Here is a 17,031-nt window from a genome sequence, read left to right as displayed (position 1 = left end):
TCATCAGTCATCTCGATAACACCAAATCCAGTGACAGATTTTATTTTTTTTCTTGAGACAGAGTCTCACACTTGTCTCCTAGGCTGGAGTCCAGTGGTGCAATCTTGGCTCACTGCAGTCTTCATCTCCCGGGTTCAAGTAATTCTCCTGCTTTAGCTTCCTGAGTAGCTGGGATTACAGGCATGCGCCATGACACCTGTCTAATTTTTGTATTTTTAGCAGAGACAGATTTTCACCATGTTAGCCAGGCTGGTCTCGAACTTTTGACTGCAAGTGATCCGCCCACCTCAGACTTCTAAAGTGATGGAATTACAGGCATGAGCCCCCACAGCTGGCAGACTGATTTTTTTTTTTTTTTTTTTTTTAAGTGAAGTCTTGCTCTGTCCCCCAGGCCGGAGTGCAGTGGAATGATCTCCGCTCACTGCAACCTCCGCCTCCTGGGTTCAAGTGATTCTCCTGCCTCAACCTCCCGAATAGCTGGAACTACAGGCACATGCCACCACACCCAGATAATTTTTTGTTTAGTAGAGACGAGGTTTTCACCACATTGGCTAGGATGGTCTTTATCTCCTGACCTCTTGATCTGCCCACCTCGGCCTCCCAAAGTGCTGGGATTACAGGTATGAGCCACCGTGCTTGGCCTTTTATTTCTTATTCTGTTTCTCATGAAGGTTTAATGTAGTGAATCAAAATGTCTTTCTAAAAAAAATGTTATGCTTTGTCTTTTGTATTCCAGGATCTCTCCTGATTTTCTACTACATGGCTGGCCATCCATTCTCAGTCCCCCTTGCTCTTTACTCTTTCTTTCCCCAGAATCACTCCTAGAAATGTTGGAATTACTACAAATCAGTCCTATGTTTCTCTACCTACATGTTCTCTCTAGACTGTATCTCCAGTGCCATAGCTTTAAATGTCATCTCTATGCTGATAGCTCTCAAATGTTTCTAGCCCAGTATATTCTTCTAAACTCTACTCTCTGTGCAGTTGTCTGTATGACTTTCCTATTGATATCAAATAGGCATCTCAAATTTAAAATGTGAGAAAATGTGAGATTCTTATTCTTGATGTTTTTACTGCACCTTCGCCTCCATTGTCCTGTGTTAGTACATTGTAGTATCATTGGCCCTAGTATTTAGGCAGAATTTTAGATTAATCTCAGACTTGTTTTTCTCTCATGCTCCACATCCAAACCATGAAGAAATCCCATTGGCTCTACTCTCCTGAATGTGGCCTCTTCTCACTGTTCAACCACTACCTCCTAGTCTAGGGTTAACTGTCATAGCCTAGTGGTCTCCCCGCTTCCAGTATTGCTTTTCTCCTTTTCAGTCTTGTTTTCCAGACAGAAGCTAGAATCTTTATATAGTCTCATCTCTACACAACAACCCCTTTTTAAAATATTAAATGTTGTTATTCTGTTCAGAGTCCTCCAGTAACTATTTTTATTCATCTCAGTAGAAAACACTAAGCCTTTACCATGGTTTATGGAGCTGTACTTAGTTAATCCTGGAGATCTCAAGCCTCACCACTTATTCCCTGTCACATACTCCTTTCAAATTAGTATGCCTTTCCGTGTGCCTACCTCGGTCTTTGTCTAACTCTCTGTGCTTGGAAGAATCTTCGTCTTAATATCCATGTGACTTATCCGTCACTTTATTCACTTCTCTCTTCTAAGGCATACCTTGACTGTTTTGTCTAAAAAAGTACTCCATTTATATTTATTTTTCATAGTAATTATCACTACCTGACATTTTCATATTTGTTTAGTGCCACCATCCTGCTTGCCTCCACCCCGCACCTCAACACACACACAAGAATGTTGGACCTAAGAGGGCAGCTGTTTAGTTTCTCACTGAATCCGCTATCTAAAACTGTGTAGAACTCAACAAATATTTGTTGAATGAATAATGAATGTTTTGATATCTTATATAAGCAGTATAATAGTATGGTACAGGATTATCTACATCTGACCGATGCATTGATATATCTTACGTAGTTCCAAATGTGGAAGAAGGTAAAAAGGGAGTGTTATTTACTGTTCCTTCCCCAAGTCCTACCTATAATTTTTTATTTTCAGAAAGAAATATTTAATAGGGGCTTAAAAACAGAAGCCATGTCTGTGTCTTGGGTGAGAGTGAGACAAGATGGTGGATCCCTTGTCAGCCATTACTACTGAGACCCACGGCTTATAAACCATCCTACCTATAATTTTTTATTTTTATGTATTTACTTTTTGAGACGGGGTCTTGTTCCATCACCTGTCGAGGCTCACTGCAGCCTTGACCTCCCAAGCTCAATTGATCCTCCCACCTCAGCCTCCCCAGTAGCTGGATCTACAGGTGTGTACCATGACACCCAGCTAAATTTTTAAATTTTTTATGGAATCTTACTATTGCCCAGGCTGGTCTTGAACTCCTAGTCTCAAACAGTTCTCCTGACTTGACCTTCCAAAGTTCTGGGATTACACGTTTGAGCAACTGTCCCTGGCCATTACTTATAATTTTTTAAATGAACATAATTGACACGTGTCATAACAAAGACTGTCACATTTTAATGTCTTTTCCTGACTCAGTATAAAACTACAACTAGTATTTGTAAATGTATAACTTTATATATAAAGTAAATTGCACTCAAATTATTCCATAAATTTTGACCTTTTTTCTCATTGTAGTTCAATCTTAGATTTTATGGGAAATATATACAAGAATTTCTTTGCACAGATGGTCAAATTTTTTCCAGTAGAATGATCTTTTACTTAAAATAATAAAAGAGTTCTCTGAGCTATTCACATGTTCACTTTAGAAAAAATTGCCATTAAATGTAGATTACCAGCAGTCACCTTTTTAGTTGGTAGAAAATTGGGATGCAGCTCTAAACTTTAGAAAAAAAAAAAAGCTCTAATTTTTTAGTTACGAAACATAGCTGACTTCTTTTCACTCTACGTTATTGGGCTTTTTATAGGACTCTTTTTTTTTTTTTTTGTGTGGAGACAGAGTCTTACTCTGTCACCCAGGCTGGAGTGCAGTGGACAGATCTTGGCTCACTGCAACTTCAGCCTCCCAGGTACAAGCGATTCTCCTGCCTGAGTAGGTGAGATTACAGGTGCGCACCACCACACCCAGCTAATTTTTGTATTTTTAGTAGAGACAGGGTTTCACCATGTTGGTTAGGCTGGTCTCAAACTCCTGACCTTGTGATCTGCCCGCCTCGGCCTCCCAAAGTGCTGGGATTACAGGTGTGAGCCACGCACCCGGCCAAGACTTGGTGTTTTAATCTCTACCTTGGGATTTTAGATGATTTTTTTCCCCCCATCAGTTGAGATTTGATAATGGAATGAAGTACAATTGTTTAGAGCAAATGCAATACAACCTGAATTCAGTCTTATCTGTTTAATTATATATAAGAATTTTACCTATTGATATCTAGAATAGAATGTGAATCCTATATAAATGGGCACTAAGGAATATTTGGATTACTTAGACAAGTTTTTTCTTTTAATGTAAGTTAATTTTGTAAAGCTTGTGCTACAAGTAATACAGGAAATATGTTCTTTGTTTTGTACTTGGTTAGGTAGTTCAACTACAGGAATGGATGATTAAAAGCATCAATAATAATACTGCTATATGTGTGGAAGGAAAATTGATGTAAGTATAATATTTCAATATTCTTTTAATAAAACTTTAGTTATATGTAAGCACTTAAAAGGTGATGCATGAGAAATAGTACCTTCCACAAAACAAAGACATGATGGGGTTATGAACTGAAGGCAAACAAGTAAAATTACTCTGCAGGTCCTAGCCACATTCATTGCTACCAGCTTTCTTGTTTTTGCATGTTTACTCAAGTTTTTTAAAAATAGTGACAGTTCAAATTTGTATAGTGCTTCATTTTTTTCTGAAGTGCTAATAAGTGGGCTGGTATTATCTGCTTAATTATATATGATAACTTAATATTTACTACATGCATTTCAGTCCAGATTCTCATACCTAAATTGGGACAACCAGATATAAATTACTGATCCAGAAAAGGAATCAAAATTACTTAAAACTTTTCCATAAAGCTACATATTAAGTAATGATTGGCACTGTCTGGTTCTCCCTAAAGTGAGAGCATTATCAGGTAAGAAGGCTTTACCTAATTCTGCTACTGTCTTAGCACCATTTCCTATTCTTCAAGACCAGTTTCTTAGTGCTGCAAATATTTGTAATAAAAGCTTATAACTTCTTCGGCCTGGGTGACAGAGCGAGACTCATCTCAAAAAAAAAAAAAAAAGTTGTAACTATTTAAGGTACTTGTATAGTCCATTCTTTATCTGTCTGCCTTGTGCCCATTTCCTTACTCTTCAAGATGATGCAGTGTAGATTGCCTTTGTTGGAATTACGTTGCTGCTGCTTACTATTTGTATTACCTGGGAAAGTTACACTTATCCCCTGTCAATCTGTTTCTTCATCTGCACAATGTGGATAATTGTATTACTTAGACCTTGTTAGTTTTGTTAAGGATTCAATGAAAGTCTAGAGAACCGTGCTTTCAGAGTGTTATTTAAGTGTTTCTTAAATAAGTAAATAAAGCAGAAAAAGAACCGAAGAGAAGTAACACTGTATTAAGGTATACTGTATGAGTTTAATTCCAATTGACCAAAGTAAAGTAACTTGACTTCCTTATTTGTCATGCTTATCATTTGTATGTTTATTATTATTAGTTATCTGATGAATGGGACGGTGTTCATCATTTATTTTATACATCTTCATATGTATTATTTCATATTCTTTAAAGAAATATGAAGAAAACACAAGATTAGCTGGATCCAATCTACTTCTCTGCATAAAAGCTAACAAAGTATAGATCCTGAAAGAGAGGGGCAAGGAGATCATTCTTTGGAAGCTCAGCATCAATTAAGCTGAAGCTTCAAGTATTTATTGCCAGCATCAGATATTTAGACAAGGCCCTTGCTCCCTTACAATAATATTTTATAGGAGGAACATGGTTTGGCCACAGTATAGTTTTTTTGGTACACAATCTGAGGATTACAATAGCCAAGCAGTTGAGTTCTGCTGTAATGTTTGGCCCTCAAATATTTTGTAATTAGACAAATAGCATTGTTAGTGTTGCTGTAGCTAGAGTGTAAAATTATTTTCTGTTACAAATTTGTATGTGAATATTTTAACCTTACCAAAACTATTTTTTTCTTTAGAGATATCACTAATATATACTGGCACAGTAATGTAATTATAGAGCGGATTGAGCACAACAAACTTAGGACTTTATCAGGCAACATTTATATATTAAAAGGCATGATAGACCGATTTTCCATGAAAGAAGCAGGTAAATGTCTTTATTGATAAGTTGTTTTAAGAAGTAAAGCAATTAACTATATTTCTCACAGTAATATACTTTAACTTTTTAATTAGGTATTTTTAAATTATGAATAAATCTGAACTAAAAATTAAAACATAACTGATACTATGTAAAACTTTTATTAAATTGATAATTTTTTCTGACTTTTATTACTCTTATTGACAATTTTAAATAAGTTATGTGATTTGTGTGTGTGTGTGTTTTAAGACAGAGCCTCGCTCTGTCACCCAGTCTGGAGTGCAGTGGCATAATCTCGGTTTACTGCAACCTCTGCCTCCAGGGTTCAAGTGATTGTTCTGCCTCAGCCTCCTAAATAGCCAGGACTACAGGTGCCTGCCACAATGCCCTGCTAATTTTTGTATTTTTAGTGGAGATGGCGTTTCACCAGGCTGTTCCTGCTCATGACCACTTCCAACATGGCACAAAAAAATAATGCAATAGCAACTGCAGCAGTTGTGGATAATTAAGTATGGAGCATCACCCTGGTTCCATAAGGCCAGTCCTTTTCATGCACATTATCCACCTATGCCCCCAGGGAATGGATACAGAAGTGTAAGAGACTTGGGATTTATTTTTTTTTTTTTTTTTTTTTTTTTTTTGAGACAGTCTTGCTCTGTCATCCAGGCTGGAGTGCAGTGGTCAATCTCAGCTCACTGCAACCTCCACTGTGCCACAGTGCCCACCTGATTTTTGAGACAGGGTGTCACCATGTTGGCCATACTGGTCTTGAATTTGTGACCTCAGGTGTTCTGCCTGCCTCAGCCTCCCAAAGTGCTGGGATTATCGGTGTGAGCCACCGCGCCCAGTCTAAATTGGGTGATTATTTAAAAATCAAATTCAGTACTCCTATTTATAAAGAATTAGGTTATAAGAATATAACTTAACTCCTTAATTCCTCTCTTTGTTGAAACTACCTGGCACAACCCCATTCCTGGTGTAACCTGATTTTCTACCTATGCTTTGTACACAGCTGAATATAACTGGAGAAAAACACATCCAAGTAGTCTACTTTAAATTTATGTTTACTAGCAAGAAGTCATAGTCCCTTAGTGATTTCTTGGTGCTGCTTGGTATCCTACCATATTTCTCTAATTTATTCTCTCTCCCATCCTTCATGATGACTCCATATTTTGAGAAGTCTCTAATACCTCCTCCTTTACCCTCTCTCAGGTGGGCAGAGTAGGGGAGAGAGCAAAGCACCTGAGCAATAGGAACAATTAGAAGAATTTTTTTTTTTTTAATACCATATCCGCTCACCTGCTTGGATCAGCACCTGGTTTTATTATGAATGAACTAACACATTACTGTCTATGTCAGCCTCTCCATTTGTACACTAGCTCTCATTTTCTCTTTTACGCAAGGACATTATTCTAGTAATTCTCCCTTCTCTATTTCTTTTAAAAAAATCCATCTTTTAATTGCATTTCTCCTTTTGGCCACTATTGTTCTCATTTATAGCAAAACAACTCATAGTTTGTTTATATTTACTACTGTAAATCTAATTTTTCTTGAATTTTCTTTTTTTTCTTGAACTCTTTAATCTCCAGTTATTCACCAAAACCACCCATATCAAGGTCACCAGTGGCCTCCATATTGCTACATCCGGTATACATTTAACAGAGCTCATCATGCTTAACTTCTTGAAATACTTTATTTAGCTTCTCTAATACCATATTCCAATTTTTATGCTGCCTCACTGCCTGTTCCTTCTTACTTTCTTTGTGTGTTTCTCTGTTTCTTCTTTACCTCTGCATAATGTGGTAGCTTGGGGCTCTTTCTATTAATATACACCATGGTGTGCTGATTCCTTTAGGCTTTTAAAAATAATTTGTATGATGATGAACAGCAGTTTTATGTCTCAAACCAAGACCTCTCCCCTTAGTACCAGTTCATTTTCCACCTGTTTATTTGACATCTCCACTAGGATGTCTGTAGGCATTTTGAACTTAATGTATCTAAAACCTGATCTTTTCCATTAAATTTGCTAAACTGATAGACTTCCCCATCTTTCCATTAGTCCAGTGGTTAGCCAGAATTCTTGGAGGCATCTTTAAATTCTCAGTTTCTCTCATATCCACATCAGTGTGTGTGTGCGTGTGTGTCAGTGCGTCCTATTAATATATCTCCAAAATATATCCCAAACTCAGACCTCTGCAGCCTCATTATAGTCCAGACTTTCCTCATCTTTTCATCTGGATCATTACAATGGCCTTCTGACTGGTCTCATTCTTTCTCCCCTTGCTCTTCCACAGGCTCTTCTCAAAATAGCAGTTTACTTTAGCAGTCCTATTAAAGTAAACTAGATCCTGTATCTCCTCTGCTTGGAATCTTTCCATAGCTTTTCATCTTGTCCAAAGTAAATGGCCAGTTCTATAAAATGACTCTAATAGTCTTGTATTATAATCTCTCACACTTCCTACTGCCTCTGTTACTCATCTGAATGGCCTCCTAAGTCCTAACCCCTCCTTATGCCAAGTCAAGTATACTAGCCTCCTGATTGTTTCAGACAGGTCAGGTATACTATTGTTTTTCACTTTCTGTTTTCTGTTTCCAGCATTCTAACCCTATATTGCCACATAGTTCAGTCACTTTGTTCAAATGATGCTATTTCATTAAAGACTTCCCTGATTATCCTTTTTTAAATATCTGTTCACCCCTCTACTCCTCCATGAACGTACTGATATCCGTATCTACCTTCCCTGTGTAACCATCTAACAAATAAGATATTGTACTTGTTGGTTAGCTTTCTTTATCCACACTATAAGGCAAGTTCCATGAGGATGGGAGTTTTTGTCTGCTTTGTTTACTGCTGAATTCCGAATATCTATTATAGTGTCTGGCATATATTAAGCAATAAGTACATATTTCTTAAATGATTTAATGAATTAATGGTATCTCTTTAAAATTTGAGACTTTTTAATACTTTTTTGTTGTTGTTGTTTATCGTTAAATAGGGTATCCAAACTATCTCATAAGGAAATTTATGTTTGGATTTCCAGAAAATTGGAAAGAGCACATTGATAATTTTCTAGAACAATTAAGGTAAAATGTTGTTTTATGTTTTTAGAAGTCAACTTTATTGAGGTATAATTTACATTTAATTATACGCGTGCCACCACGTTCAGCTAATTTTTGTATTTTTAATAGAAATGGAGTTTTGCTATGTTGGCCAGGCTGTTCTCAAACTCTTGGTTGCAAGTGATCTGCCCACCTCATCCTCCCAAAGTATTGGGATTACAGGTGTGTGCCACTGTGCCTGGCCTGAGGTATAATTTACATTTAACTAAATGTACCTGTTTTAGGTATTTGTTTGAAATGCCAATTTTGAAGTTGCTTTGGTCTGGGAAGCATTTCCGCAGTAGTAACATTTTACTAGAACGTCTGTCATAATCAGTAAATCTCAAAGGAAAATAAAACTTTTGACATATGTCAAGGAGTAATTCTTAATCTTCTGCTCTTCAAAATGCGTGCAGTTATTAAATACTAGTGTACAGTTCTTGCTCCTTCCACTGTAGTTGATGCTGGCGAAACAAAGAAGAATTTGATTACTTCTTGCCCTTATGGAGCACATAGGGGAGACAGAGTTTAAACTTAATCACAGCACAAATGTAGTAATTGATAACAGGAGCTGGCAGGTTTTTTCTGTAAAGGAAATATTCTGCAAAAATAATATTCTTGCAGGCATATTGCCTCTATTGCAGCTATTCAACTCTGCCTTTTTAGCAGAAAAGCAGCCATAGATAATATATACGTGAGTGAGCATGGCAGTGTTTTAATAAACTTTATTTATAAAAGCAGCAACTGGCAGTTGTCTGGTAGTTTTCCTGTATCATCAGTTTAAGTAGGAATTATAAGAGCATATAGTAGAAAGCAGTTAGGAGATCATATTTGAGTCCTTTGACTTAAGTTGTTACACTTCAGTTCTTTGTGAAGGAGGAAGTGGGAGCCATGAAGGATTATAATGTAAGATTAAAGATACCCTGTCTGGGTGGAAAGAGCTTTCTGTGAAGGATATTTATTTGTTTATGAAAGGGTTTTTTTTTTTTTTTTTTTTGAGAATCAGTATTAAGGAAAAATAATTGCTTTTAGGGCTGGTGAAAAGAACAGGGAAAAGGCCAGAAAAAAACAGAAAACTCGAAGATCTGTCCCTGACATAAGAAAATCAATGAAAAATGGTGCACAAGAAAACCAAAGAGATACCATTCAAAGAGCCACCACCACTTACAGTCTTGATTATGATAACTCAGGTATGTTTTGTCTTTACTTCTCTGTTGGTACAGTGGTAAATTCTTCCATGATCTACATTGTTTATTGTTTATAATGTGTATAGTATTATATTCTTTGACTTATACTGCCCCAAAATTCTTGCTCCTTCACTACAAAATGAGAAATAACTACAATGCAGATTGATCATAGTCAGCATTCACCTTGCTTCATTAAATGTCACCTATGGCTGGGCCCAGTGACTTAAGCATGTAATCTAACACTTTGAGAGGCTGAGGTATGAGGATTGCTTGAGCCCAAGAGTTCGAGACCAGCCTGGGCAACATGACGAGACCCTGTCTGCTAAAAGTCAAGAAAATTAGCCACACATGGTAGCACATGCCTGTGTTCCCATCTTCTTGGCTAAAGTTGGAGGACCGCTTGAGGTCAGATGGTTGAGGCTGCAGTGAACCTTGTTTGCGCTACTTGACTCTCCAGTTTGGGCATCAGAGTGAGGCCCTGACTCAGTAATGTTAATAATCATCTTTTTATTAATCAGAATACCAAGAACACTGATAAACATATTAATGAAAGATGATTGTTCTTTCAGTTACCTTGACCCAAAGTGTTTAAACTGCCAACCTACCTCAAACCTATTGTAAAGACACATTTTTGTGCCAAATTTCATTCCTCCAAATAGGCAAAATCTGCTTCCTTTTGTGGAGGAAATGAAATTCAAGAAAATGGTTTCCTTGAATGACTGTTTTACAGGAATAAATTGCAGAACTATTCTTTTTTTTACCCCTCTTTTTTTTTTTTGACATGGAGTCTTGCTCTGTCGCCAGGCAGGAGTGCAGTGATGCCATCTTGGCTCACTGCAGCCTCCACCTCCTGGGTTCAAGTGATTCTCCTGCCTCAGCCTCCTGAGTGCTGGGACTACAGGCGTCTGGCAATAAGCCTGGCTAATTTTTGAATTTTTAGTAGAGACAGGGTTTCACCGCATTGGCCAGGATGGTCTCGATCTCTTGACCTCATGATCTGCCCACCTCAGCTTCTCAAAGTGCTGGGATTACAGGCGTGAGCCTCCACGTCCGGCTTTCCTCTTTTTTTTTTTTTTTTTCATAAGGAGACCAACTAGCCAGAGCAGAACTGTTCTGTATCAGGTCTTTGCCAACACTATAATCTGCTTCACATGTATAAAAATGTATGAACATGGCCAGGTGCTGTGGCTCACACCTATAATCCTAGCACTTTGGGAGGCTAAGGTGGTGGATCACCTGAGGTCAAGAGTTTGAGGCTAGCCTGGCCAACATGGTGAAACCCCTTCTCTACTAAAAAAATGCAAAAATTAGCTGGGCATGGTGGCAGGTGCCTGTAATCCCAGCTACTTGGGAGGCTGAGGCAGGAGAATCACTTGAACCGGGGAAGCAGAGGTTGTAGGGAGCTGAGATTGCACCACTGCACTCCAGCCTGGGCAACAGTGAGACTGTCTCAAAAAACAAAAAAAGGTATGAACCTTAATATTAACTTACAGCTCTTTGTGAACAGTATAGATGAGTCAAAGTTACAGAAATATGTTGTAAACATTTCTGCTGATTTTACCTTGACCTTGTAACCAAGAGCTTTACAGAACTTAGAAAAACTTAAAAAAGAGTTCAGGAATCCTTCTACCAAATAGATAGCACAATACTGGATATAAATGTACCTCTATCCTATTCTAACCACTCCCCAGCCCCCATTTGAACTTCAGCCCTTGAAACTGCTTATCCTTTCTAATGCAGAGAACACTATTTAAGGAATAACTTAAATATGTAGATGACTGCCTCCCGAGAGCTAGCAAAAAGTCACTTATCATTGCTCTAGTTCCTTCTCAGTCCTTCCTCTTTTTATCAAAAGTCATTCTATTTTCCCTAAATGAGGCATATTGCTTATTGTTATTGCTGGAACATCTTGAGTATGCTGGAACCTTGGGGATTCAGCACTTGTGATCTACTTTTTTACAACTAAAACAAGAAAATCTTTAAAAGTGTCGTTCACTTTTAATTATTTGTTAGTCTTTAGTCTAGTTCTTATGTCTTCATCTACCCCATTTCACTTAGCGCCAGCACTTATTAGGGATTTGAGCTTAATTGTGAATATTATCAGTAAAGTATTTAAGAAAACTAGTGGCAAGAGAAATTAATACAAATTTAAAAGACTAAAGTTTGGTAAATTATTTTACATATCAGCTGTGTCCTTAGGAAAATCACTCAGCTTTTTTTTTTTGAGACAGGATCTTGCTCTCTGTCCCAGGCTGTAGTACATGGTACACTGCAGCCTCGGCCTCCTTGGTTGAAGTGATCCTCCCACCTCAGCCTCCAAAGTAGCTGGGACTACAGGGATACAGTACTGCACCTGGCTTTTTATTTCTCGTAGAGATGGGAGCCTACTATGTTGCCCAGGCTAGTCTCCTACTCCTGGCCTCAAGTAGCCCTCCCCTCTTAGCCTCCCAAAGTGCTGGGATTATAGACATGAACCATTGCACCGGGCCTCAACATTTTAAAAATGCTTTCCATGAACTCTGGTCTATGTAAAGTTGTAGGAACTTAGAGATGAATACGACAGGAAACCCCTTTCCCCCAGGGATCTTAGTTTAGGGGCAGATATTACTGTATTCTGTTATGGTTGCGTCATTTTTCTAGTATGATTCATTAAATCTTTGTTTAATGAAACTGTTAGACTCTATCTTCATATCACATAAATTTTGAGTGGTGATTGGAGCTGTTAATAATTTTAGTATCATTACTCTTTGCATGAAAAAGACAAAACCACATCTAACATTAAATAGCTAAGGTTATGTAAAGATACCAATCCATGTTAATTTAAGATAATGTAATTGTATGTATGCGTTTTAATGATTTGCCTAAAAAGAACTTGTGTATCATAGTGTTGCTCATAGAGCACTTTATCTCTGTTAATTACACTTACCAAAATATACGATAAATGACCTATCATAATAGAAGCCTCCTTCGTTATATGGTAATATTTTCAAGAGCAAGGACTAGTCAATACATCTTTAAAGTATAGATTCCAGAAGAATAACAAAAAAATGTTTTTATGCTTTTTATGAATTTGTTTTAACTTATCTAGAATTCCAGCTGTGTAACTGTTTGTTGAACATATATACTGTATAATTTAGTTTTGCTCAAAATTTTAATTAGCAGAAATTTAATTATACACGGGAATACATAAACTAGTTGAAACATAATTCTACATACGTGAAGAAATAGGAAAGGAACAATTATTAGCTTTCTCTTTTGTTGATGTGCAATTAGGATGAATTTTTACTTACAAAATGGATTAACCTTATCTTTAGATGTGACAAAGGAGATTCAAAACAAAGGGTCATGAATAATATGGCTGTCTAGGTTTTTTAATTTTTTTAATTTTTATTTTTGAAGAAAAGTGATTTGAACAAAGTATAGCCCTATATAAAATTATTCTGTCCAAATACAATTGCTTTATATCATAGTCAAATTAATAACAAATATTTATGACATTAATTAGACAGATTTTCTTTCAAAATTATCATTATTTCTGAGAGTGTTGCTCTGTCACCCAGACTGGAGTGCAGTGGCACAATCATAGCTCACTGCAGCCTTGACCTTCCTGGCTCAAGTGATCCTCCCACTTCAAGCTTCCAAGTATTTGGGACCATAGGCATGCACCAACCTTTTATTTTTTGTAGAATCAGTGTATCACTATTTTGCCTAGGCTAGTCTTGAACTACTGGGCTCAAGCAGTCCTCCTCTCTCGCCGCTGAAAGTGCTGGGATTACAGCCGTGAGCCACCACACCTAGCCTCAAAGTTAATTCTTCATGCCGTGAGCCACCACACCTAGCCTCAAAGTTAATTCTTCATGTAGAAAAGCAGCTTACCTTTTATATAATCATTGATTGAGATCTCCATCTTTGTATTCATAGAACTAAAGAATAATAAGCACAGTGAGTTGCCAGGGGCTACAGAATTAAATATGTGCCACAGTAATTGCCAAAGTAAGCCATCATTAAGGTTCCCAGATGACCAAATAAATAATACCATTCAAAATGAAAGAGGATATGACTTATCTAATCAGGTAAGGCATTATTGTACACTGCATAGTACAAGTTGATATTTAGAGGGGTGATTTACTACGGAAAAGGTTTGGGACCATATCACGGACATGAGTTTCTCTCTGTCTCTCTCTCTCTCTCTCTCTCTCTCTCTCTCTCTCTCTCTCTCCTCTCTCTCCTCTCTCTCTCTCTCTCTCTCCTCTCTCTCTCTCTCTCTCTCTCTCTCTCTCTCTCTCTCTCTCTCTCTCTCTCTCTCTGTGTGTGTGTGTGTGTGTGTGTGTGTGTGTGGTTTGGGACCATATCAGGGACATAAGTTCTGTGTGTTGGGGGGGGTTGGGACCATATCAGGGACATGAGTTCTGTGTGTGTCTGTGTGTGTGGGGTTTGGGACCATATCAGGGACATGAGTTCTGTGTGTGTGTGTGTTTATGAGACACATTTCCCTCTGTTGCCTAGGGTGTAGTGTAGTGGCGTGATCTCTGCTAACTGCAACCTCTGCCTCAGCTTCCTGAGTAGCTGGGACTATAGGTGCGCGCCAGCACGCCTGGCTAATTTTTGTAGTTTTAGTAGAGACGGGGTTTTACTATATTGGCCAGGCTGGTCTAGAACTCCGTACCTTGTGATCCACCCGCCTCAGCCTCCTGAAATGCTGGGATTATAGACATGAGCTGCGCTCAGCTTTTCATTAACTTGGGGACTGAATGTCTTGATATTTATTTTCCCTGTCTCTCATTGACAGAATGCAGGCAACAATAAAAGTTTTAGCTTTTAGAGAAAAAGCTTCAATTAAATAAAGTATATTTTTAAAAGCACTTGAAACACCACAAAAAATTAAATTAATAAAGAAAATACATAGGATAATGGATAACCATATGTTGCTCATAGCGCTCAAGCTCTGGCAAATGAGTTTCTGAATGTGTCCACTAGTGAAATTTGTGGAACTGTAAGTACCTAGAAATTTGTATGCTTGATACATACTATGAAAATCCTTCAGATCATGTTTAGGTAGTAGTTTTGAAATAAAACCTAATTATGTTTTTGTTTTGAAGGAATTAATTGGAAAAAAAGAATATAAAATGTCTTCAAAGAAACTAAAAAATGGTGAAAGAACAAATGAAAAGTTAATAAAAAGTCAGAAGCAAGGTAATATATTTTTCATGGTTTTTTAATGATAAGCAGAAAGCTACTATTAGAAATGTTTTTATATGATAAAAGTGATCTTGTAATCTCCTAGTGTAAAATGGCAAATTATTTAATGGTTTTAAATGTTTGGTTTTGTTATTTTTACATAAGATGATTTGCATAATAAAATAACCCATTTAAATGCCACCTATATTTACAGGTTTGCGCTCTTTAATCTGGGTACTAAAAGATTTGTTTAGATCACAAAATTATCATTTAAAATATGCTTACAGGAATGTGTAAAGACTGAATCCTTTTATGACTTTAATACAATAATTTTGTTTTGTTTAAGTGTGGATTTTTAGAGTGATTTAATTGGAATCCTGCAGGCCATAATTTAGAGCCTTTCCTCTAACATTAGGAAGTTTACAGTCTCATGTTGAGCTAAAGCCATTAGTTTTATAGCATTTTTTCAGTTTTATTTCTTGTAAGTGAAAAGTGAAAGTGAAGAACATTTATTTGTTTGAAGAAGAAGATAGGAAGGCGCTGCTACTTAGATTCGTTTATGCAAATTGGGTTACAGTATCCAAGACAGCTGGATCTTTATTAAATGATTTATTAAAATTAACAAATATTCTGAATGGAAGTATTGTTCAGAATTAGAATGTTGAAATTTTTCAAATTCCCAGTTGAACATTTGAATTAGATTTGTATGAGGAATTAGAAGAAAATACTTCTCTCGTAATTTGAAGATACATGATGCCAGTGGAAAATCTTATAGAAATTTTCTAAATTATTTTGATTAGTACCTTTTTCCATGGATTATAATTTAGAGGCTTCTTTTCTCCCCAGCATTCAGTATTATCCATCAGTCTCATTTTGTCAGTCATCTTGTAAACAATGGCACATAATATGTGGAGGTTATAGTATGTTTCTATGACAATTGGTGGGATGATTTGCAGTTTACATGTATTTCTGATTACAGTTGGATAGGTCAGTTTCAGTTAGTTTGACTTCTCATGACTTAGGTTTTGAATTGGTAAATTGTTCTCATTTTAATTTGCTTTCTTTAGTGACGAGGTATAAGATTCTCAGGTTCTGTTTTTCTTGTTCTGTACTTCATGGCGTTTGGGGGCATTCAGTTTTGGTATGTTTCTTTGACACATCATTGGCAATGAAAGTGGAGCCATGCAGATGGAGTTCCATGTTTTCCTAACTAGCACAGCTCATATAATACATACTTAGTAAGGTTTCAATGACTGCTGGATTTCTTGCATCTTCTGAATATTTTACCTCCAGGGCATTGATTTAACAAGTATTTACTTATTGTTTACTGTATATGTGAAAGGCTCTGTACTAACTCCAGCAAAAAAAAAATCAAACCATAAAGATAAAGTTCTAACCATTAATAATCTTTTTCAGTCTGATTGAAAGACAGGTGTGCAATTATAGTACCGGACTCACTGTCAAACATGGCATTATTTTAAAGTATTCTGGAAACTTGCAGGAGAGCTTTCATTCAGTATAGGGAATGTGTACAAGTTTGTACACTAGGTGGGTTAGAGAATAAAACTGAAGTAAGTAGTGATTTTGTTTATAGCTGAGTGAAGAACATTCTTTTCTTCTCTCCCCTCTTCTGCCCTCCCCTTCCTCTTCTCTTCTCTCTTCTCTCTCCTCTCTTCTCTCTGATGGAGTCTTGCTCTGTCACCCAGTCTGGAGTACAGGGGCACAATCTCGGCTCGCTGCAACCTCTGCCTCCCAGGTTCAAGCGATTCTCCTGCCTCAGCCTCCTGAGTAGTTGGGACCAGAGGCACTTGCCACCACATCCAGCTAATATTTTGTACTTTTTAGTAGAGATGGTGTTTCACCGTGTTAGCCAGGATGGTCTCAATCTCCTGACCTCGTGATACACCTGCCTCAGCCTCCCAAAATGCGGGGATTACAGGCGTGAGCCACCGCGCCTGGCCAGAACATTTTCAAAGCAGAGTGAACAACATTAATGAAAGTTACAAACCAAGAAAATCTGAGAAATAGCAAGTGGTGTAGTTCTAAACATAGAATATAGTTGAGGTTTTGAGAACACTGAGAGATCAGAACTATGTAGAAGGCCAGGCAAAGGAGCTTACTTATATGTCTACTAGAACACTGTGAGAAGTCACTGACAGGTTTGTATTAACAATAGTATATGTTTATAATTGAAGGGACAGTGGTCTGAATAGACCTGGGCATGAGAAAGATTAACATGACAGGAGGGTATATA

The 17,031-nt window shown here is 37.2% G+C and overlaps 1 protein-coding gene across 4 annotated transcripts in view; it reads left to right on the top strand.

Annotated features, from left to right (window-relative positions):
* The window catches only part of MIS18BP1 (MIS18 binding protein 1), a 68,705-nt gene that overhangs the window by 20,783 nt on the left and 30,891 nt on the right, over nucleotides 1–17,031 (top strand). For all 4 annotated transcript variants that reach the window (XM_078334832.1, XM_078334831.1, XM_035260420.3 and 1 more), the window contains 6 exons: nucleotides 3,568–3,641; nucleotides 5,192–5,322; nucleotides 8,310–8,397; nucleotides 9,445–9,602; nucleotides 13,521–13,672; nucleotides 14,699–14,792. In XM_078334832.1, coding sequence (XP_078190958.1) covers nucleotides 3,568–3,641; nucleotides 5,192–5,322; nucleotides 8,310–8,397; nucleotides 9,445–9,602; nucleotides 13,521–13,672; nucleotides 14,699–14,792 — 697 coding nt within the window. The remainder of the gene's footprint in view (nucleotides 1–3,567; nucleotides 3,642–5,191; nucleotides 5,323–8,309; nucleotides 8,398–9,444; nucleotides 9,603–13,520; nucleotides 13,673–14,698; nucleotides 14,793–17,031) is intronic.

This window comes from Callithrix jacchus, chromosome 8, assembly GCF_049354715.1.
Source record: "Callithrix jacchus isolate 240 chromosome 8, calJac240_pri, whole genome shotgun sequence".
NCBI classification, from domain to species: Eukaryota; Metazoa; Chordata; class Mammalia; order Primates; family Cebidae; genus Callithrix; species Callithrix jacchus.
This window is presented reverse-complemented; position numbering and strand designations above follow the sequence as displayed.